The sequence below is a fragment of the Sceloporus occidentalis genome, unplaced genomic scaffold, assembly GCF_023333645.1.
Source record: "Sceloporus occidentalis isolate IW3139 unplaced genomic scaffold, rSceOcc1.0.p SCAF_2, whole genome shotgun sequence".
NCBI classification, from domain to species: Eukaryota; Metazoa; Chordata; class Lepidosauria; order Squamata; family Phrynosomatidae; genus Sceloporus; species Sceloporus occidentalis.
The window spans coordinates 59,514,943-59,538,845 of NW_028316982.1; the positions used below are offsets into that span (position 1 = coordinate 59,514,943).

At 43.2% G+C, this 23,903-nt stretch overlaps 2 protein-coding genes across 6 annotated transcripts; one reads left to right on the forward strand and one right to left on the reverse strand.

Moving 5' to 3' along the window:
- Nucleotides 1–1,613: 1,613 nt before the first annotated feature.
- ZDHHC16 (zDHHC palmitoyltransferase 16) lies at nucleotides 1,614–14,197 on the reverse strand. Of its 3 annotated transcripts, none has more exons than XM_089509660.1 (11): nucleotides 14,096–14,197; nucleotides 9,884–10,136; nucleotides 8,297–8,491; nucleotides 7,932–8,023; nucleotides 4,856–4,884; nucleotides 4,211–4,344; nucleotides 3,988–4,035; nucleotides 3,399–3,484; nucleotides 3,033–3,153; nucleotides 2,398–2,468; nucleotides 1,614–2,137 (listed from the first exon to the last, which is right to left on the reverse strand). In XM_089509660.1, the coding sequence occupies exons 2-11, from the start codon at nucleotides 10,118–10,120 to the stop codon at nucleotides 2,023–2,025; spliced, it is 1,128 nt and encodes a 375-aa protein (XP_089365786.1). In that variant the 5' UTR covers nucleotides 10,121–10,136; nucleotides 14,096–14,197; the 3' UTR covers nucleotides 1,614–2,022. The 3 variants fall into 3 exon arrangements, with proteins under 3 accessions (XP_089365786.1, XP_089365787.1, XP_089365788.1); XM_089509662.1 differs by having other exon boundaries at nucleotides 2,103–2,137; nucleotides 2,368–2,468; XM_089509661.1 differs by lacking the exon at nucleotides 3,988–4,035.
- Nucleotides 14,198–14,223: 26 nt separating this feature from the next.
- Nucleotides 14,224–22,475, forward strand: EXOSC1 (exosome component 1). Of its 3 annotated transcripts, none has more exons than XM_089509667.1 (8): nucleotides 14,315–14,423; nucleotides 18,624–18,739; nucleotides 19,000–19,074; nucleotides 20,459–20,547; nucleotides 20,820–20,853; nucleotides 21,386–21,436; nucleotides 21,533–21,617; nucleotides 22,122–22,475. In XM_089509667.1, the coding sequence occupies exons 1-8, from the start codon at nucleotides 14,396–14,398 to the stop codon at nucleotides 22,226–22,228; spliced, it is 585 nt and encodes a 194-aa protein (XP_089365793.1). In that variant the 5' UTR covers nucleotides 14,315–14,395; the 3' UTR covers nucleotides 22,229–22,475. The 3 variants fall into 3 exon arrangements, with proteins under 3 accessions (XP_089365792.1, XP_089365793.1, XP_089365791.1); XM_089509665.1 differs by having other exon boundaries at nucleotides 14,366–14,460; XM_089509666.1 differs by lacking the exons at nucleotides 21,386–21,436; nucleotides 21,533–21,617; nucleotides 22,122–22,475 and adding an exon at nucleotides 21,177–21,377 and having other exon boundaries at nucleotides 14,224–14,460.
- Nucleotides 22,476–23,903: the final 1,428 nt, after the last annotated feature.

Consider the following 23,903-nt stretch of genomic DNA (forward strand, 5'->3'; position numbering starts at 1 on the left):
CTGTTGGCCTTTGTCTCACCATGCATTTTAAGTACCATTATACTACATTCCTAACAAATGCCACAAGTGTATCCACCAAAATAGAAACCTCAGCCTTTTGTGAGCAGCTGTTCTTTGTCTATTCACAGCAGTTGTATTCAAAATCCATTTTTTCATAATTGATCTTCCCTATCAATGATAAAATTGTTGGGAAGTGAGCATTTTAAACTTTAAAAAGAAAACATTCAACAGCTTCTTAGTATTTTATCTTATGTCATGGAATTGCTCCATGCAAACTAAAGATCATTTTAATACATGGGCTCAAATATCATCAGCCAAAGCAGTTAGTAACTGCTGTTCAAATGTTAAACCTGCAGTTACATTGTCTTTTCCTGGCACTAGTCTATATAATTGCTGTTCCAGGTTCAGAAATCCACCAAGGCATCTGGGAGCGAGTCCACATCGAATCTGTTTTTTTAAAAATAGTCCTGTATCAGAATGCTGTTGTACCATCACTAGGTTTTCCTTAGAGACACATGAAGCAACATATCTGCTAGTTTATGTAATGCCCTTTATCTTTAAAGATAAGCTTCTGGTGAACACAGTTGGAGATGGCTTGGAGGTAGAGGCCTGAATGTTGGTGAGGAAAGGCCATGAATAGTGCTGAACCTATAGAAAGCAGTACTTTCACCAGGCAAATTTGTGGTTTGCACCAATAAGGTTCTTGGTCAGCACTGTCTCTCACCATATGGTTGGGAAAGATTGCTGTTGGCAAAATGAACACAACCTTTCCTGCTTTTAAATGTCCAGTCATAATATTTGTTTTGAAATTCATCAGAGACAATAAATTAACTTGTAATAAATGTGAAGGCTCCAGGGGAATCTTAATCATTACTTAAGACCTGTGGGTTGCAAATGAAGTGAGAAGTGCTTAATGGTAGTGTGCACATGTTCCTTAATCAAATTAAAAAAAAAAAGCCAATGCCTTGAAATATGTAAACATTTCCCTATAGCTAAATTTTACATGGTGGTAATGAAATAGTGCTACTTTCATGGGTTTTGTACAGTAATATCCCCCACAGTGCTACTGAACCACCACTGGTGGCATGTGAATTATAGATACTGTATCCACTATCAGTTCTTTCTCCCATCGCTAACATGAACCTCTCCTACAAAAGGAACCCGCAAGAAGTGTAATTTGAGGTCAGCCTAGATAAAGGGATTTGGCAGAAGCTGATGCCTCCTGGTTAACTTTTGTGCGATGGAGAGATCTCATTATAAACACTGCCTGGACCTATTTTTGTGAATCTGTTCTATGAATATGTACAGTGGAACCTCGCCATACGTGGGGGATCCGTTCCGGATCCCGCCGCATATGGTGATTTCCGCCTATGCTCGAGCCCCATTGTAAACAATGGAGCTCGTGTGCGGCGGCGCAGAGCACAACGGGCGCGTGCGCCCATTCAATTGAATGGGACGCTCCGCCCCGCAGCTTGAGCGCGTATGCTCAAGGCCGCGTATGGCGAGCGCGCGTATGGCGAGGTTCCACTGTACTGTCACTGAAGGAGTCCACAATTTGTCTTAGTATTATCGCCACCCACCACTTTTCTCCCCATAGAGGAACCAACAGCACATATTAAAAACAATTTTTATTTCTACATTTTTAAAAAAAAGAATCCTGCCTTCTTAGAGGGAGAGCAGTTGGGCCCTGCCATGTTAGCCAGCCTTCATGAGTGTCAGTGGGGGAGAGATGCTATCCCCCATTAGACATAACACCACCTTGTCCTAGAGAGGCTGGAATTATATGTGGAAACACAAAATAGGTGTGAGCAAGACATCCCTGTCTCACCTCAGCCGCCTGCAGCTGGGGGTTCCTTGGCTTTCCTTCAAAGGTTGTTTGAGTAAGCAGTACATTTCAGATGATCCAGCAACAGTGGATTACGTCAGCTCAGGCACTGAACTTTCTTAAGCTTCTCAATGAGAGCAGCCTGTGGCCTTCATTCTTTCATCAGTAGGTGTAGTGTAATCTGCTCCTTAGCCAACTCATATTGCCAGTAGAGGAGTTTTCTGTTCAGCTACACAGGGTGGGGTGTCCCAACTCTGGCCATTACCATAGGGTGGATGGGTAGAGGGTAGCAGGAATCGAGTGACCCAATGCCTGGAAGAAAGCAGGTCTTTCAATATGATACCTGGAATGCAGAGTGCTGTATAGAAACTTCTTTATAATCTGAAAAGTGCTAAGAAGCAATATACAAAGAACCCTGGAGGCTACACCATTACTACGGAATCCAAAACCACATATTTTTACCCGTTTAACTATATCTTTGCTGCACCAAAGGCCAATTACAGCCGCCTTGTTTTATTAGCCATACCACAGGATGTATTTACCTGTTTCCTCTCATTCTCAGAGTTTTTTACCTTTGTGTCTCCACACCCAGGAAAACCTTCCAATTTCCCAGTGGACCATAGTTGTATGGATTTCGAAACACCTATAGCAAAGAGAAAAACAGAATAAAAACTGTTTTATCATGTAATTACAGCAGTATTCTTTAGTAGTGTGTAGCAGCCCCTATTGGAAGACTCCAAAACTGTGAGGCAAAAAATAGAACTGTTGAAGTGATCAAATAAATGCAAACTCAAATTTCTTTTGAAGAGTTAGAGCCTCTCTAAACTGGAAAGAATTACAATGAGCACAGCTCATTGAAAATACAAACCAAAACAGCACAGTAGAGTCTAATTTGGGACAACTGCCTTCTAGGATGACAGCTCTTAGATTATTGGCTGTGGGATTCTGGGAGCTGCAGTCCCAAGTAACTTGAATTTATATAATTGCTCCAGTTTTCTCTTGAGATTTAATTCTGCCCTCCTTACTTTCAAAGTAATTTTTCCAAGATCTGCCCAGGGGGTGGGGGTTTACAGTGGGAAAGGCTCTTTTCCAAATCTGTATTGCACACAGTGCAACGAAGGCATCTTGATGAAACTGCTTCACTAAACAGATGGGCTTAGTTACTTTGGCTTTCCCAACCCCTGACATTCGTCCCCCCATTTCTCACCTTCCCCTTTTGGAGTCTTTTTCTTTCTTTGCGGTTGATGTGTCTTTCAATGCTCGTCTCACCGCGAGTGATGAGGACAGAATGCCAGAGCATGAGGGCACCAAGAGCCAAGGCTACTGAACTGCAGATGGAAGGAGGAAAGTTGTAAAAATGCCAAAGAGCTGAGAGAGCCTGAAGTCACTTATAAAATGCACAACAGGTATCCATTGAGAAAGGTTCTGGGCTGTTCCCTTTTGCAAAGGGCAGTGCGCAAGACAATGAAAAGTTTTTTGAGTAAGAAGGTTGACTTGGCAGCTTTCTGAAAGCAGTCTGGTCAGCCTTTCCCCTCTCTCCCCATGAGTACTGTCAACTAAACATATCAGTTACCTGCAGAGGACCCAGGCATACACTATACACTTGTGGAAAGCTCGCTGGCCAAAGGAGAAGGTGGGTGGTGGTGTCTGAGAGTAAGTCTGCAAGGAAAAGCAAATGTTATTGTGATCAGAAGTAAGAATGCAGCAGAAGTGGCTATGGTCCAAATGGGAAAGATGCAGAAGGCTTTGATGGATGGGAGGGTGGGTGGGTGGACAGCAGAGAAGACTACACCTTCTAAAAGGCAAAGACCTCAAGTGATTATGAATCAGCGATGGACAGAGCATGAATACTTGAGCTCAGTACTCACTTCCCTTACTCCTCATCTATCCTTTGTATTCCAAAGTTGGGCAAATGTTCCCTTACCTCTATGGGGCAATGCATGCCAGCTGAAATGAGACTCTGGCATTCCGTTGCAGAGAAGAAGGGAAGGAGTGTTTCTGCCCAGGAAAGGGAATCTGAGCTGTTGCAACTACTGCCAAGAAAAGAAATCTGAGCAGTTGCAATTACTGCAGTAGATTCTTTTCTGGGACAAAGCACTAAAGCTTCCATACCATGCTCTGTCCTCTCCCTGACTTGAACAGCGAAGGATCAGGTACCCCACCTGATTGGCAGTCATGTGCAGTCTCTCCTTGTCAAGTAGTTTCATTCTCTATCGGATGGAAAAGAGGCCGCTGGTTATAAATACTCAGTTCTTCTTGGCCTGTATACCCCTCTCTGACATAGGGCAGCACCTTGTGGTGTCCAGACCAGAAGTGGAGAGCCCTGTTCCTCACACAGAAAAACAGCCCAGCCCCACAAGCCCTTAGCTTAGCAAGGAACCTCACCTCAATGGCAGCATAGGCCTCCCAGAACATGTCCCAACCGCTGACACTGCTGTAGATGCAGCCCATGGTCATGAATAACATGAAGGAGAAGAAGTAGCGATGGTTGTAGTGCCCAACACAGTTGTTCAGCCATGCTATCTCATGAAGTTAAAGGTCAGTAACTGAAGACAGAAAGCCAACCTTTCTCGCATTGTAACAGAGGAAAACCAATTCTGGAATTCCTCAAGTATTCATCTATATCACCATAGGTTGCCAGCATACACCACTTCTAATTTTGGGGATCTACTTCCCCCAAACTATAGCACCTTCTTTACAATGCATACTTTAAATCCCAAACCCACCAGGCAAGAAAGATTTACCACAGAAGTGCTACAAGCCAGAGGAACAGTAGTGCTGGCCCCAGAACGGTTGCCCTTTGGGGCTGAAATGCCTCTACTTCAGCTGCTGAATCCATAATGTCAACTGAGATGTTCCTCATGGGAGATGTAAAGAAATCCTCCTCTGATGTAGTAAATTACTTCCTTTAGCCAGTTAATTTTAAAGTGATCCCATACACTCCATAGGGAAACAAGATTCCTGAGACAAGTAGTTCAGCAGGACAGTATCTGAATCCTAAATCAATTCTAATGGCCCCTGGAAGGATACGGCAGTGATGGTCCATCTTCAATATACACCTGTAGGGGGGAAATAGCATCAACTTTGAGCTTTATTGCATGCAGAAAGGAGTTGCAAACAGTATCAAGAAAATGGGTCGGCCACACAGCACAAGACAAGCAACATAAGGCAAGGAAAACAGAAGGCTAAGTTTGCCTTCCACCCCTTAGTGTAAATGTAAGCAAGAGCCCTCCTGGAGGCTCTTTGTTGGGCAGCTACATATTAGCTAGTTACTGACATGAATACAAGCTCATGTTGCTTTTTTCAGTTTCAGTATGGCTAAAGTGGGTTTTTTGTTGTTCCCTGCCTTCAAGTCATTTCCAACGTATGGTGACACTATCAGGGGGTTTTCTTGGCAATATAGGTTCAGAGGAGGGTTACTTTTGCCTTCTTCTGAGGTGAAGAGAGTGTGGATTTCCACAGCCAAGTGGAGATTCAAACCCTGGTCTCCAGAATCTTAGTCCAATACACAAACTACACAAGTGCGATGGCTGTCACACCACACTAACATAGTTCCTTCCATGCTAAGTTGCTGCTGTTCCTAAAAATAGGCCTGCGTGTAATTTGCAGATATACATATTTGTGGTATATTTCTGCAATATTGCCGTTAGTTGTAGTCTGCCAATTAAAAATGTTAGCTCTAAAACACATACGCAGTGGAAATATGTGTTTAGCCTTTATGGCAGCCATGATAAAAAGTGTTTAAAGCAGTGGGCCCCAAACCTTTTTCGGCTACTGCTCCCTTTTGTCTTGGGCAACAACCCTAGCACCGCTGCCCCCCATGCATATTTCTTGACATTAGAGCTACTGTTCTATTGCAAATTCAAACAACCAATCTTGGTTGCTGCTTCTTTTGCATCTGATCACCCTGAGAGCAGGAACGGAGCAGATGACTGAGCAATAACCAAGAAGCCTCTCACTCATGCCACCCACCAAAGGCCAGTGTGGGCAAGAGGCCTCTCTGTTGCTGCTCAGCCAGCTGCTTGGTTGTTGCTTCCAAGGCAACCAGGTGCAAAGGGAGAAGATTCTCCCTGGCAAGGAAGGACTCTCAATCCTTCTTCACTGTGGTAGAGATGGTGCAGCCAATGTGTGTATAGTGGGTTTAGAGAGGGCACATGCTCTGGACTGGAGAATGGCATGGATGGGGAAAGGGAGAGATTTTAACTACAGGAGCCGCTCCAAGGTGAAAGACTCTTTCCAAGAATCGACTGCAGATACTGCTTCCTCTGCTTCACCAAAAACATGTCTTTTCCACACAGCTTCAAGTGTTCCCCACACACAGACATACACAAGCATCATTTCTTCTGCTACCTCTTCTCTCAGTCTGCCTGACAAAAGAAAACATGAGCAGCATAGCAGCTCCAACCTGCTAGCCAAGTCCCACCAAAGCTCACAAAGTTTAAGCAGTGTCCCAAATTTGAAAGCTCCTTTTTGGTGCTGCATTCCCCCCACTGCCAGGGTCTCTAACACCTTGCTCCAGTCAGTCTGTCTCAAAATGGTGCCACCCTGAGCCATAGAAGTGATGTCTTGCATCCAAGCGTCGTAAGCGTTTCCCAACTGCCACCACCAGTAAAAGATACAGCTAATGAGTAAGCTCATGGAGAAGAGCACGACACTACACAAAATGATCAGTAAGGACCCTGAAAAGAAGTTTTGTGCAAACAGCATCCCCACAATGGTCCTAAAGGCTTCTGGTTTCCCTTATCTTTCTTGCGCATCAATACTTACATCGAAGAACCCCCGCCCCCGCCCCGTTTTCCCTCACTGCCCCCTTGGAGCTTTCCACCATCCTCGGGGTTGTACCACCTACTTTGGGAATCAACGATTTAAAGGAATAAAAGCAAAGCACTTATGAAGGGAGCACAATACAACAGAGCAGTCTTTCCAGGGTTCTGTGCTCTTGGCCCTTTGTTCCTAATCCCAAGGACAGCATAATTTTTTAGGAATATGCATATACCAACTAAAAAGACCACTTAATTTATTTAGGGCATAAAAGCTGGATCTTTTTCCTTCTATGCAACCCTGCCTATGCCTACTTTCCATTTCACTGCTGAATTTGCTCTGGGAAACAGTTGTACTGATGACTCTTTATCTGAAAAGATCAAAGGGAGGACTGGGTTCTAGGACTCAAGCATAACCGATTCAAAATTTCATTTAGGTGGCCATGTGGCTAAAGAGATTCCAATAAACCTGTGTTTAAAATATCTAAACATCTAAATTTGACATCCCAGGAAACTGAAGCCATGCATCAAATTATGAAGATCATAAAAGTGCACATTAGGTAAAGTAACTAAAATGTTCAAATGTAAGCAACTTATTATGAAACAAGTTTCAGATGTTTGGAAAAATATATAAGGGAGAAGCAGGGAAAGCAGGGAAAGGGAATATGAAAAACAAAAAACAAACTAACATTGACTGCACACACTGCTGCAGTCCATGCCACCCTACCAGCCTCTTCCAAATGTATTGGATTCACTAGCTAAAACAAGTTTTCCCGTCCCTATTTAACCAAATCCTTGGAAATCACTGCTACATTCTGCACCTAGCATCACAAGTCATTCTATGCATAATTATCAATCTGGCACTGGTTACTCCCAGAATTTGAGAAAGAAATAAGAACTGAGATCTGCAGTTTCTTCTCTATGGGGGAGAGGAGGATAACTCAGCATAGAGTTAGTGTGCTTGCGTGCAGACAGGCCCAAATGCATTCTAAGCTCTCTAGTTAAAAGGATCAAGAGCAGAGATGGAGAACACTTGGCACAAGACTGCAAACTGCTGTTGCCTGATGGAAAAAGAAGAAACGAGTCAAATATGGCTTCTTTTCCATAAATCTCTTTGGCAATGTGACTGAAAGGTAGTATAAAACTACTTCTATGTACACCATAGCATAAGATAACTACATATATTCATATCCACAGTTCAACTCTGCTTTATGCAAAATAAATATAAATGTTAGCTATACTTTAGGAAGAACTCAGGTTTTCACATATTCCTCTGAATTATTTTTTTTAATTACAGGGAAACACAATAGGTCTATGTTTGGATTTGACACAAGGGAAATGCCTACTTGTTGCAGATGCTGCAGTGGTGTGTCCGGGCAGGCTTTGGGGCAATGCATTTCTTGCAGATGGAGACAGCAACAACATCGCTCGTCGACTGCTGTGGGAAGGGAACAGCAGTAGCTGTTTAGCATTCTGTTCTGAAGATGCCATATCCAGAACAAAGCTTGAACATGCTGTATGGAGAATACAGCAACACAGGCTGCATTGAGCCCCAGCAGAACAGCAAGTCCTGGCCAATCTTTGATTCGTGGAAGTTTGCATAGGTGTTTTCAGTGGAAAAAATAAAACGTATGAAGTCATGCCAAGAAGCCTTGCTTTGAATTCAGTTTTGTTTGTTTTTTTAAAAGCAAAGCAAATATACAAAGCCTACCTGTGGGGGACAACCAGGCTGAGTAGTGATGGCCATGTAGTAGTGGAAGACAATCATGATGAGGTTCCAGTGGCCATAGATGAAATGCCAAAAGATCCAGGCAACAGGATAAGTTTGCAGGATGAGTGGTAGGAGGTAGATGTACACTATGCACACTACAGAGGTGGTGAGAGTGATCACCAGAGCCACAAATACCTGTCAGAAGGATGAGGGAAGGTTCTCAGTTAGAAGTTCACTGCTCCCCCGCCCCTGAAAAAAGAACCCTCAAATGTTTGGAGGAAGAATAGGTGTGTGGTAGGTGGCTTCGCTCATTCAGCACGGCTTGGTTCTCTTGGAATTTGTAATGTCAATTTTTTTTTACCTTGCTAAGTGATTGAAAGTATCTACTAGTAGTGGCTTGAAGCTGGGAACTATGTCTCTATAGCAGACCTGCACAACTTGGCAGTATTAAAATAGGCTAAACTTCTTCAGGAGGCAGATAGGCTTTTAGTGGCACACTTTCCAAGTAAAAGTATAATTAATGAGAAAACTATTTTGCCCATAAACCATATTTAAAAAAGGGAAATTTCAATTAATATCAATTAATTACACATTACTTTAGACTTCTATTTACCATGAAATCACATTAATGTAAAAAAAAAATCAGTATGCTAAATGGTACATGTTAAAACCTTAAGGTTTTCTTACTGTTTACTACATTTAGTTAATGGGATGTATTACACTTCTTGTCACCAATCAGTTTATCGTACAATAGAACCATGTTTGAAATGGATATTTTCAAAATATCTTCCATGTTTTCATTACTTTCCTCTCCTTTCTTTCTTTCTTTCTTGAGGGTCAAGCATTTTTCCTTCTTCCTCTGCTGCCTTGCTCTTTCCTGGGAGAAAGCCGGGCGGTGGACAAGCCTTGAGGGGTGAGCGCTTGCCCTTCCTTGTCCTCCTCCACCCAGCCCTCTCCTTGGGAGAAAGCTGGGCAGCAGAGGAGGCTTGAAGTTGTTCTACATCCTTGCAGGTCACCTGAAATCTTTTGCCAGACCACAAGCAGGCAACAGGCCATATGTTGTGCATGCCTGCTCTAGAGGATAGAGTTGAAACCACCTCCAGCACTGAGCTGACTTTACCAGTATGGTAAAGGGAAGCAGCCACTTCATGAAGCCATATGCTAGATGACAGGAAGTGGTGGCAAGGTGCTTGAAGACAGAACAGTGTGTGTGACGTAGGCTGCTATCTGCCTCCAAAGCCAGTGTAACTCAAAATGGACCATTGCCAATCTATGAGCCATCGGCTGCTGGTCCCTGGTGAGTTTGCAGGGAAGAAACAGTTGTACCAAATCAACAAAAATTGTATCCAACCATCTCACGGGTGGGGGGGAGGCTTGCTGTTCTCCCACAACAGACAGCTTGAGAGGTCATGTTAGCCGGCTGCCTTCAGGAGTGATGGAAGATGCTGTCCTGTCCACAATGTTGAAGTAAGAGTCAACTCAGCTTCTGTACATGGAATGGGAATGGGGTGCCATCTTATCATTTGCCTCAAGCAGCAAAATGGCTTGGACTAGCCCTAAGTTCCATTACCATTCCTAGATACTCACCACACCAAACCACCGGGTGACATGATCCACCAGCCAATAGATAGGTTCAAAGAGAGCATCAAGGGCAGTGTCACTATCAGCAAAGGAATTGTAGACCAGAGAGCGCACGCAGAGACGCCCGTACAGCCACAGCTCTCGAACTTGCCGGGTCAGCCAAAGCCGGCGCCGCTGATCTATCCGCAAGCACTTCAGGACGAGGTGCATGACAGCAGAGTACACGCGCCGGCGGCTCCTCATCCCTGCCACTCAGAGTCTGGGAAGAGAGGAAGTAACATCAAAATGTACTGGACCTGGCCAGGGGGTGGGGATGGGATGGTAGGAGGTCCACAGGAAAAACTTGGTAGCAATCTTCAGCAATTCAGTGATTAACTTATTGTTTCTAGCACAATGATGCCTAGGGTATGTAGTATCTTTTGTGCCTTTACTCATAATCCTGCTTTTCATTTCAGGAAGAAAGATAAGACTTCTTGTGTGTGCACCACACACAAACTGAGATTAAGAAGCAGCAGACCACCATTACCATACTGAAATGCCAAAGGGGCACACCTACAGGATCTGCATTCAGATTTTCTTTCCTATGTGTAACTCATTACATAATTTGGAGAAAACCAGAGATGAGGAGAGCAGTACAGTCTGTGTCTTTCCTGATCATTGTTAAAAAATGTCCCATCCAGAATTGTGAAGGGCACTGGAGGTACACAGAATTAAGGATGAATCCTCCCCAAAGGAAAATATCCTGTTATGCTCCCCAGTCTAGCACCCTCCTAATAGGTTTGTCTATTAGCCCCGTTATCACCCAACCAGAATAACCATATGGACTGACTAGGAAACGCTGGAGTTGTAGTCCATCTGTATGCAACTTTGGGGAAACCAGCTTTTAAGAGAAAACTACCACTAACATTTACAGGACTACCATATAGCTGCCATGTAGGGAGAGGACAAAATCTTCTCTTGCATCTTTACTTTCCTCTTTTCAGAACATTTGCAGGTTGGGAAAGAACTAATTGGAGGAGGAAGACAATCATTAATTCTTCCAAAACCCTGTCCTGAATATCAAAATTATAAAAGAAGAAGGACTGATGCCATAATAGCACTTACCTGCTTGCAGAAGTCCAGGATCAGCTGCATTTAATCTAAGAGCAAGGAGGAACCTGAGCTTGACCAGCTCTAGAGAAAGCTGATCTTGGTCAATTAATATTAACCAAGAGTGTGACCCTGGGAACCCCTCAAGGCTGTTGGCCTAAAGCAAGGAAAAGTCCAGCACGTGGTTCATGAAGAAGAAACAGAACAAAGAGATCCAAACACCACACTATGCTCTCAGGCATCAAATTATCTTTTAGATGATGCAAATTTGGGCTAACAGATTTCTCTGCAGCAACCATGACCTCCACTCTCCACTTAGTCTTGCTATGACAGGAAACCTCACCCCACCAGTACTCACAGCCACCCTGCATCCTATCAAATTCCGCTCCTTTCAAAGAGGTGTTCAATTGCTGTCAACAGAGAACATACTTCCTACTGTTAATCTTATCCAAACCTAGTGACCTTTTTTGGGGGGGAGGGGGTCTAAGGGTATGGCATTAGATAAGCAGGGATCAGACTATTTCACTGTCTCTCAGGCATGCATGTATTTTCATAGGGAGAGCCTAGATCTAGGTCTTCTTAGTTCTGTAACTACAGAAACTCCAGTTTCTATACTTCCCTCTTTTGCACATGTTCCTCAAGTAGCCAATTCCGAAACTGAGCTACCGTGCCTGCCTAGAGTATGTCTGAGAGGACAGGTAAGCTTTCTAACACGATCTATAATATATTTAATGATCTGGAACATGTAATTAGTCTTCCTTTGATGGCAGATTTAGAGGCAAAATTAAAGATATCAGTTTAATTACAGGAGACTTGCTGATAAACACCTTTTCGCCACAGCTAGCCTGCCTGTAAATTACAGCATACTGTGTATGCGTATGGGTGGCACATATGCACTCTCAGAAACAGAGAGACATTGTCCTTGCAGAGATCAACCCATTCCTTTTCTACCAGCTGAGCAGAGCTGGCATTATTCCTGGGCACAGATTAAGGGTGGCTTTTGAAACCCTTCTGCCAGATGGCAGGAGCAGCATAAACGCCACAAGGGAAGATTGAAATAACGGAGATGCTCATCAGACAGCAGAGGCTGCGTGGGTGACTTAATGGGTTCTCTGCAAGAAGACCACTGCCACCAAACATATTAACAGTCATAGAGTTAGAAGAGATCCCAAGGGCCATCCAGTCCAACCTCTGGCCATGCAGGAACTCACAATCAAAGCGCCCCCTGTGATAGATGGTCATCAGCCTCTGTTTAAAGACCTTCAAAGAAGGAGACTCCAGCACTCTCTGAGGCAGCATATTCCATTGTCAAACAGCTTTTACTGTCAGAAAGTTCTTTCTAATGTTTAGGTGGAATCTCTTTTCCTGTAACTTGCATCCATTGCTCAGTATCCTAGTCTCTAGAGAAGCAGAAAACAATCTTGCTCCGTCCTCAATATGACATCCCTTCAAATACTTAAACAGGGCTATCATATCACCTCTTAACCTTCTCTTCTCCAGATTAAACATCCACAGCCTCCTTAAGTCTTTCTTCATAAAGCATGGTGTCCAGACCCTCATATGATAATTTTTCATGGTTTTACAGACCCTCAAATTTCCAGTTCCTGCTATGATAGAGAAGCCTGAAGGAAGACCACAATTTCTCGGCCTTAAAGCACTTTGCCGGGCATCTGTATCATCCTGCTGAAGTCCTATTTTCTGGAGCAGCAGAAAACAAGCTTGCTTCAACCTCAACATGACATCCCTTCAAATATTTAAAGAGGGCTATCATATTACCCCTTAACCTTCTCTTCTCAGAACTAAAGAGACCCAGCTCCCTAAGTCTCTCCTCATAGGGCAGTGGTCCCCCAATTGTGCTTGTTTTTGGACTTGGATTCTCCAAATCCCAGAGACTATTGGCTGACATGGCGGTGGCTTCTGGGAGCTGAAGTCCAAAATCTCTTAAAGGGCACAGTTTGGGGTCACTGTCATAGGGCTTCATGGTTTCTAGAGTCAATACTCTTTCAGGGAAAACAAGTCAACTGGAGCTATCAAAACACTTCCTGTGATCTCCAATCCCCCTCCATGTTTACAGTAAACCAGTCCCTGTTTGGTTGCCGTGTGCCTTCAAGTCATTTCTTCCCAGACTGACCTCCCATTAAATGACATCCCGCCTGCCCCTGGCTGACCTACTCCATTTGCCTGGTTTTAACACTTTTACAATTATTTAACTACTTTAACTATGTAATTTGTATTTGATTGTTATTATTTTGTTGCTGTTGGTGGAGGGGTGGGGACTGTCTAATTGTTTATGAAGTCGAAGGCTTTCATGGCCGGCATCCATAGATTTTGTGGGGTTTTTGGGCTCTGTGGCCATGTCCTAGAAGAGTTTCTTCCTGACGTTTCACCAGCATCTGTGGCTGGCATCTTCAGAGAAATTGTCTCATTGCTTGTTCTATTGGATTATGTATTGATTATTACACTGTGCTATGTATTTTTTATTTCTTTTTATTGTAACCCCCCTCGATCCATAGGGAGAGGCAGGCTAATTATTATTATTATTGTTATTATTATTATTTCTGACTTATGGCCACCCTATCATGGGGTTTTCTTGGCAATGCTTGTTATTGACTTGCCATTGCCTTCCCTTTCAGGAGGCTGAGAGAGTGTGACTTGCCCAAGGTTACTCAGTGGATTTCCATTGCTGAGTGGGGATTTGAATCCAGGTCTCCAAATAACCTGGTTTGGCACTGCTTTAACTCTTTTGTGGCTCAAGGCTATGGAATTCTGGGAGCCTTTGGCCCCACAACAAACTCCAACTCCCAGAATTCCATAGCCTTGAGCCACAAAAGAGTTAAAGCGGTGCCAAACCGGGTTATTTCTCCAGTGTAGATGCAGCCCTAGTCCAAGGCTGAAACCACTACCCAACACTAGGTCTCCAAAGCAGTCCCCACAAAAACCCATTCATGAAACCTGAGCAACTGGAGGCTATGCATAACCTGAGGAGGTCCATTCAGACGTGCATTTCACGGGTACAGCCACAGGGAAAGCTAAGCCACGACTGGAGGGGGGGAAAGAAGGAGACCTTTTCCTATTACAGAACCTAAGCATGGGATGGAAAGAGTAGAGAGGGCCAAGGGAGAGCCTCACCTGCACCTGCTGCCATTCTCAGCCCAGACCTTCCCAGTTACTGCATCCACCTGAGCATCTCTTTCCCTTTACCTCCTTCCTTTGAGCCTCGGCCGCGCATGCGCAGACGCGCGCCGTGCGCAAACCCCCACAAGACTACAGTTCCCGTCGTGCACCGCGCTTCTTTCGCCGCCATTTCCTACGTCGAAAAATCAGGGCAACGCGTACCACGTGACGACGGGCGTGGCCAATGAGAGAGGGCCGGAGGTCTGATTGGAAAGAGGGGGCGAGGAGGAGAGTTGGTTCCTCGTCGTTGTCGTCATGGCGCCCGCGCGGTACTGCGTCCCAGGTGGGTTCCAAAATGGCGTCCCTAAGGCAGGCCTATGGTGGGTTTCCTTGGCGTGTTCCTTTAGAGGGATCTTTGAGACCAACTGAAAGAAGGAAGTTGGCAGCATGAGCTTTGGTAGACCTCAGTCTACTTCCTCAGATGCATTTGGTGGAGTGGAAGCCAGGGACACACACAGAGCTATATGCCATTGGAATATGTGAGGATGTCGATTCCAGTTACAAATCCTTTGTGTATGGAAAGGGAGTGTGGGTCCAGTTTCAACGATGCTCGTTAGTGCACAAAGACACAGGGAGCCCATGAGGATGGGCTCAGGTAGTGTTGAAGTGTGTGCAGTGTGGCAGGAAACCATTGCCTTTGCGCAATCCATTGCTGAGGGATGTACTTTGTGGATCTCTTTCCAGTCTACTTTTGTAGTTCTTTTGTCCAAGGACTGGAGTCTGAGATAGGCTGCCCAGGGAAGTTGAAATGTGGCTTCCGGATTCTTAGGACGTCTCATTTAAACAGTGTACCTCCATAGATAAATGAATCCCTTTATATTCATTGGATGTTCAAGTATACGTCTAACATACGTTTTTCTATCCCTCGTGGTACCCACCAATCAAACTATGATCTATATGTTGTCTTCCACTGCCTCCAAACTCTCTGCATTACTTTCTTTTATTTGGATTTCCAGCTTAATGCAGGAGCCACTTCAGGGTTGTGGCATTTCAGAGCAAAGGATTTGGCCAGACCTGATTCCATCATCCTGGCAACCCTTGCCCTCCATGCATTTCAGTACTATAATTTTCAGCTCCTAAGTATAGTAAAAACTCTAATTCTAATCTATCCTCTTCAGTATAGCATAGATCACATTGGAGGATGAGCACATGAAGGCCCCCTTAATATTTTGGGTGATACCACAGGCTAGTCCCATTGCAAAACTGGATCTGCCACCTCATCTCCATGCACAAAAACCAGTTTCCTATGTCTGTGTTTTTAACAACCATAGTTAAAATTGGACTTGCAACTTCATTTTCAACTTCATTTAAGAAAGCACTTAAGGATTTGTAATTTTGTGTTGACATCCTCACATACCAATGGCATATATATATATGTCTGTACTTGGCTTCCACTCCACCAAATGTATCTGAGGAAGTACACTGAAGTCTAGGAAAGCTCATGCTGCCAATTTCTTACTTTCAGTTAGTCTCAAAGGTGCTACAAGATCTCTCTGTATACTGATTCTACAGACTAACAGGGATATATCTTTGAATTCTTTAGAGGGGGTTTTCCTTTGCCTTCCTCTGAGGCTGAGACAGTGTGACTTGCCCAAGATCTCCCAGTGGGTTTCCTAGCTGAAATAGGAATTGAACCCTGGTTTCCAGAGTCGTAGGCCAACACTCAAGGCACTCACAAAAGCAGTAGCCTTGAGTGAGTTCTTTGACAACTGAAGTAGGCCAGCCTGTTTCCTTCCCCGTTTACCTTACGCTCCTGCCAGAAGACTACCTATAAATTAGGAGCATGAACTGAACAGACAGCCCAAGATAATTTTGCTGAGCCTAGAATAATTCAGTTAGACACCACACTTTTAAGTGCTGTAGCTCCTTCCTGTGGAATCCAGGGATTTGTAGTTTTACAAGGTCTTTAGTCTTCTCTGCCAGAGAGTGCCAGTGCCTCACAAAACTACAAATCCCTATATTCTGTAGGATGGAGTCATGGTGTTAAAGAGGTGTCAAGCTGCATTTTATTCTACAATGTAGATGGCACCCTCATAGACACCTTCTCTGCCAGAGTGCTGGTGCCTCACAAAACTACAAATCCCAATATTCTGCAAGATGGAGCTCCGGTAGTTAAAGTGCCATCAAACTGCATTATTTCTATAGTGTAGATGCACCCTCATAGCACCTTCTTTGCAAAAGAATGTGACGCCTTACAAAACTACAAATCCTAGGATTCTGTAGGATGGAGCCAGGGCAGTTAAAGTGGTGTCAAACAGTGTAGGTCCCAGACCATATCAAACAAAGATATTGGGCCTCATGGGCCCAGCCCCAAGGAGTCTTGCCTGCAGTCAGATATCCAGCCTAGGTGTCTGTCTGTTTGCTGTCAGAAATTTGGTACTGGACCAGATGGGCCCTTGTTAGTCAGCCTCGAGCCCCCTAAGCAAGCCTCCTCCCTTCAGATGTGGTCCCCAAAAGTCGACTGCCAATGTGGTTAAGATCTGGATATGGAAAGATGGTGTTGGGCAAGAATGGGGGATACTGTCTTGTTCATTTACTCTGGGTCTGATCTGTCAGGCCCTTTTTGTGTGTGGAGAGCTGGAATGAGGTGGAAGAGCCAAACTGATGAGAGAATGAGGATCAGACCAAGTAGCCATCTAGTTCAGCATCTTATTTCTCTACAGCAGCCAAACAGATTGAGGTGATATATAGACATCAATAGAGCTAGTCCTTAATTTTTTGACCTATTCCTAAAGGCTTCCAAGTTCATATTCATAACTGCAATGGTCCCTCCACATTTGCTGGGGTTAGGAATGAAAACCCCCCACAAAAGTGGAAAAACTGCAAACCAAAAAACCCCACTGTTCTGTTTACCTCTTTAGGAATCTCCAGGTCCTCCAGTGCAACTCTGTGGTCAACATTTTCCAGAGGTTGATTATAGAATCACACTGGACAACCTACAAATGCCTAGAGAATTGTTTTCTCTAGAAACATTTAGGTTCTCCAGCCCTACATGGCTCAGGCCCAAGTAACTTGAAGGAATGCGTCTCCCTACACAATCCGCCCCACACACTCATAACATCTGGAAAGATATTACTAGAGTACCCAAAAATCAGACTGAAATTGACCTATGACAGGACATTTACTGCTGCTGCCCCCAGACTTTGGAACAACCTGCCAGAGGAGATCCGTCACATCAACACCCTAAATGCTTTTAAGAAAGCACTTAAGATGGATCTCTTCTGGTGGGCTCATCCATTTGATCCACCATAATGGAACCTCGGTAATACTCTATCTTCCACTAATTTTATATAGGTATGGACTGTATTAATTTTATGAATTTGTCTTGTTCATTTGAGGATGAGCACAAACCGTTATGCATGCCAGAATTTTGTTTAAAAAAAAACCAAAACCCAGAAATCTTTGGAAAAAATTGAAATATGCAGTAATAGAACACTTTACAGATTGAAAGTCATTTTGTTAGCTTAGGAATAGAAAATGCATTATAGATAACTTGACTTGCCATAAAAGTACTGTGCATGATATATTAAAAGTACAGTTTATTCAAATATGCTTACAAATTTAATTTACTTTTTTAAATTTTATTTTTGTTGCAAATGGAGCTATAGGATCTTAAACTATAAAGAACACCTGAATTATCATGAAGCTCTTTGCTTTTGCTAATTTGTTTAGAACAGGCTGACAAACAAAGGAAGCCACCATTATTAAAGCAAAATAAAATTATTTTATCTCCTTCAGTTCTCCATAGTGCCAAGCAGACATAAATCTCTCATTCTCATTTTAAAAAGTGAGAAAAGGTAACAAAGACCAGGAACTGCAATGATGTGAGAGACATAAATGTTTGCCTGCTACATGCCTTTTAAAAACAATGTGGAGAGAAGAAATACAAACTCTCTTTCTACAACATTTTATTCATCATTCTAAAAGAAAATCCATAATCAGTTTTCAATAAGACAAGTCACACAAGGAAAAGGGGACAGCAGTGGGGGAGAGGATACTGTTTGTTCTCCTCTCCTTTCAAGGCCACAGCAGTGGGAGTTGGGATGGACTGGCTTTTAATCAGCTGCTGCAACCAAGTTGTTCTAAACCATTGTACAATAAAGAGAGAAATGTACTTTATTGTAGTGCTGGGGAGACAGAGAAATTGCAGGTAGTACACTTCTCCTTGTGCCCACCCTGTTAACAGGACAGATGTCAATAATATAACAGATATTTTGAGGTACCTCAGTTGATCCATCTTCCTCCTATGATGCTTGCTACTACTACTACTACTGGCTAGGGGAACCTTAGAGAGCTAAGGAACTTTATAAGCTAGGCAGGGAGCAGTGTGCAGAAGAGGCTTCACAATGCTTATTTCTTCCTCTCTCCCTTTTACAATTTGCCACATACTATCTGCGTAATGAGTGGGCACTTGACTGTCTCAGGCACGGGACGACCAAGGGTTCAAGCTTGAGAATTCTTTGATTTCTCTTTTGTCTTACAGGAGAGCGACTCTGTAGCTTAGAAGAAGGAATCCCTGGGAGCGGCACCTACACACGTCATGGTTCTATCTTTGCTTCTTTGGCTGGTTGTGTTATGAGAAAAAGTGAGAATGGCACGGTGAGAATCGAATAATCCCTAGATGGCAGTGCGGTGCTTGGAGCTGAGGGCTGTAGGTTGTGAATGCTTTGATATGAGCTGGATCAGTTCATCAGTGGGGACAAAGAAATGAGAGGAACCAATTCACAAATGAGGAAACAGTGCCAAACTGAATGGAAGAATATCTAGGTGATCAGCTAGAAATCCAGAAGGGACTTTGACACTCTGAAGCAATACAGTGAGTGAATGATTAAAAACCTGCCATGTTTGCTTTCCTACAGCTCCCTGTTATCTCTGTCATGAGGGATGTCGAGTCTCAGCTTCTGCCTGATGTGGGAGCCACAGTGACATGCAAGGTAATGCAAGCTGTTCTAGCTAAGTAGAAAAGAATTATCCTTCACTGCGCTACTGATGTATTTTTCAAAAGCCAAAATTATGGAAATAGACAAGGCATACAAATTCTGGCCATTGCAAGAGGTCAGAGTTGTCTCTGCATGTATTTATTGTCAGGGATGATGGGAGTTGTAGCTCTTCACCTCTGGCTCTAACTCACCACCTTGTTATGCAGCAGAGCTGACCAGCTTTGGTCAGTGGTTAGTGCTTTTCTCCAAAGCAGCAGAGTTTCAGAGAATAGGCTGAAGACCCTGACAAACTCTCTAAGCCTTCTCACTCTTCTTCCTCAGAAGTCTTCAAACTTCTCCAGGATCCTGCTGGCTCTTGTATCTTCACTCAAGACACCAGACAACTCAGTAGTCTTATATAAAAGAACTACTTTATTCTACTATATACAAATACTAATGCCCTCACAAATCACAATCTCCAAACTACCCACAAAATACATTGGCAAACATAGCAATTATTATAGCCATTGTTAATCACCACCCACTTAGTCAGTTTCTACCCAGTGGGCGTGTACACCCATTTTGATTGGCTCACATAGTTCCACCCATACTTAAGGATTTCATCATCTCACCTTGTACACTTAATGAATCTCAGGTGTTTCCAATTGATCATTCTACAATTCTGTCCTTGACATTCAGGACTGCTAAATTACATTAGCTTTTTCACCTGTGTGGCTTCTTAATTGCTTTTGCTTAGTCACTGTGACTTTCACATACATATTTTATTTCTTCTACTGTATATCCCATGTTGCATTTTCCTTAACATTTATAACCAAGCTTTGCTCTGTTTAGCTCATGATTTGCTATTAGCTCTAAGTGGACAGAATATATTTTCTCATTATATATGGGGGAGGGGATGAAAGGAAGGGAAGGCTTAAATACCTTGAAGGCATCAGACCTCTTCTGATCTTGTAAGTTAAGCAAGGTCAGGCCTTATTACTATTTGGATGGGAGAGACCCAAGGAAAAGCCAAATGCTAGTCTAGGCTATATTTAAGAGGAAGGCAATAGCAAACCACCTCAGAGCATTCTTTGCCTAAGAAAACCCGATGAGATTCATGGGTTCACCATAAATTGGTAGGCAACTTGAAGGTACATACATAGAAGGAAGGTAAGAAAGACTAACTTAATCTTAGAAGACAGAATAAATTTTCCCCTCAACAAGCTGAAAGCAATGGAGACAGGAATCTGAATATTACTTGTATTAGAGTAGGAGGAGCAGAGCAGGATGATAATGGAGACATTAGTGTTGTTGGATCCTGATATTAACTGTTTCAATTTATGGATATCAAATTCACAGCCATGATTTTATACCCTTTTCACAATCATACCCTATCCAGGTTTGCAGTATCAACTCTCGTTTTGCAAAGGTCCACATTTTATATGTTGGTTCTACACCACTCAAATCCCCATTCCGTGGAACAATCAGGTAGGTAAAATCTTGGTTGGGGCATTTTCTGAGCATTGTATATCTATGATGTTACAGATGTAAGCCAACCATTATCATTATTAGCATGTGAGGGCTGAAAATTAAAGAGTTAGTGACAAATCACTCAAAGAATCTGCAAGCATTTTCTGGTCTACTGGTTTCAAGTTAGCTAATCCTTCTTCCTGCACCAGACCAACTGTGGTACATACAGTTGTCTTGTAGGGAAGAGAGATGGCTAGGTTAAGGTCTTACCTTCTCTTCCCACATTATAGGAGGGAAGATATTCGAGCTACAGAGAAAGACAAGGTCAGTGGAATAAACACTTGATCATAACATGTGATAAGAGAAAAACAAGCTACTCCTTGTATCAGAGTATTTCTTCCTGATGTTAATACACAGATTTGGCCATATAAATCTCTTTCCGTGATTATTTCTGTTGGGTTAACTACCTATGGAGGTTCAAAATCCCATGGAGACAAGGATCTTTTCAGCAATGCCACTCTTGCTGAAAAAGAACAATTGCTCTTTATGGACAATGTGTGTCCTAGCATAGGTGTGGGAAATTGTGATTCTCCAGATGCTGGGAATTACCTTTTCAACATTTCCTCACGTTTGGTTATGCTGATTAGGACATCTGGGAATTGCAGTCCCAACATCTGGAAAGCTACAGAATTCTCCTGTCCTTGAAACAAGATCAGATGGATGTCACTGGGATCCTTTCAAGCTTTCATGTCCAAATAGACTGTTTCACTGCACCATCTCTCGAACCTGTCCCAGAGCTGAACTGACCATTACTCTCTTTCTTTTTTCACCTTGGCTACTGCTGACTTGATGGCAGGTAGAGGTTTACAAAAGTTTTCGTCCTGGAGATATTGTTCTGGCCAAAGTTGTATCCTTTTTTTGTTAGGTTCAAATCCTAGTTTTAAATTGCTAATAGGCATTGAGCTATTGAGGCAGTTTCCCTTAACTCAACCTGTTGGATTAGATCTCTTTAGGTGATGCACAATCCAACTACTTGCTGGCCACAGCAGAGAATGAGCTGGGGGTTGTGGTGGCTCATAGCGAAGCAGGTAAGAACATTCTCAATCCAAACAGATTGAAGCACAAAAATGCTATTTGTGCTGGAATTTTCAAGGACTTGCACTTCAGTTGTGACTAACTAGGAAGTGCTATGCACCATCTAACACTGTTTTTGACTTAAGGTGGATATTTAGAATAGACTGAAATGGAGGGCCTTTGGGGAATAGAGTTGCTGAATATCAGAGGGACAGGTTTGTTGTTGTTAACTGCTCACAGGTTGCTCTCGACCCATGGCAACCCTGTGGATATTGCCAAGATTCTCCGTCCTCTACTGCTCTGCTTAGGTCCTGTAAACTCATACCCATAGTCTCCTTAATAGAGTCCATCTATCTGGCATGTGGCCTTCCTCTCTTTCTATTTCCCTCCACCTTTCCTAGCATTATTATCTAAGGAGAGGTAGTGATGGGGAAAATTGCAGGTAATTTTTAACTGAATGGAGGAATCTATTTTTCAGGAAGAGTGTATTGTAAATATTGACCTGTTTTCTGTCTCAGGTGTACAGATGGTGCCAATCAGCTGGTGTGAAATGCAGTGTCCCAGTACACATAGCAAGGAGCTGCGCAAGGTAGCCCGGGTACAGCCACAATTTCTGCAAACATAGTGATACACATGCTGAGATGCAGAGCTAGTAGACAAAAGATACAGCTCTTGGCTAGGAGCCAGAGGAACTCAAAAGGAATCTTTCTCAGCTGTTGCTGGAAATAAGGGTACAGAGGCAGAGCTGGGACTCAGGAAACAACTGTTTGCTCCTGCCTCTAGATTGGCAGAAACTGTGATTACAGAGTATTCCCAGTTTTGTACACCAGTTGTATTGTTTTGTAAAGCAATAAATTTTGATAGAGTGGGTACTTTGTTGTCGTCGTGTGCTTTCAAGTAGTTTCCGACTTATGGTGGTCCTAAGGCAACTAATGTGGGGTTTTCTTGACTGATTTCTTCAGAGGGAGTTTGCCATTGCATCTGGAGAAGAGCAAATGTGTGAGTCTTAACTGTACATTAGGAATTTCTTTTCTTCCCCTCTTTTTTCATTCAATCTATCTCCCCCTCCCAAGTACACTCTGTTTTCATTTTTAAAAGGCTGATTGATCTGTAAGAAATAAACCTCTTAGCAGTTCTTTCAGAACATTTTCCTCCATTGTTGAAATTTCTGAAGACACTATGTATTTTTCATGAATTAGGATTTATTGTGCATCACTCCCTGCTGCAAGGTCAAGAGAGACAACAAAATCATAGGATGTAGTGAATGGATTAAAAGTGTGTCATAACATCTTACATTTTCCAGCTTGAAACACAGGGCTTATTCATTTTTTATGTGAGTGCCTGCTCAGTCCATTAGAAAAATAGTTACCATTCTGTATACATGCTTATTTTTTCCACTTAATATTAGGTCATGTTTTCACACATCATAGTTAGTTGGGTATACAGTATTGCTGAGGGACTGTGGCTTGCCCAAGGTCATCCAGTAGGCTTGCATGGATAAGCTGGGATTTGAACCCTGGCCTTCATAGTTATAGAATCATAGAGTTGGAAGAGACCACAAGGGCCATCCAATCCAACCCCCTGCCATGCAGCAACTCTCAATCAAAGCATACCCAACAGACGGCCATCCAGCTTCTGCTTCAAGACCTCCAAAGAAGGAGACTCTACTACACTCCAAGGAAGTGTGTTCCACTGTTGAACAGCTCTTACTGTCCGGAGGTTCCTCCTAATGTTGAGGTGGAATCCCTTTTCCTGTAGCTTGCATCCATTGTTCCGGGCAGCAGAAAACAAGCTTGCTCCCTTCTCAATATGACTTCCCTTCAAATATTTTAACAGGGCTATCATATCACTTCTTAACAGTCTCTTCTCCAGGCTAATCATTCCCAGCTCCCTAAGTCATTCCTCATAGGGCATGGTTTCCAGACCCTTTACCATTTTAGTCACCCTCCATTGGACACGCTCCAGTTTCTCAACATCCTTTTTAAATTGTGGTGCCCAGAACTGGACACAATATTCCAGATGGGGCCTGACCAAAGCAGAATATAGTGGCACTATTACTGCCCTTGATCTAGACACTAATTTTTTTTTTTTTGGATGCAACCTAAAATTGTATTGGCCTTTATAGCTGCCGCATCGCACTGTTGACTCATGTTCAACTTGTGGTCTACTGGGACTCTTAGATCCCTTTCACATGTAATCTTGTTCAGTCAGTGTCCTCCATCCTATCTGTGCATTTCATTTTTTCGCCCTAAGCGCAGTACCTTAAATTTCTCCATGTTGAATTTCATTTTGTTAGCTTT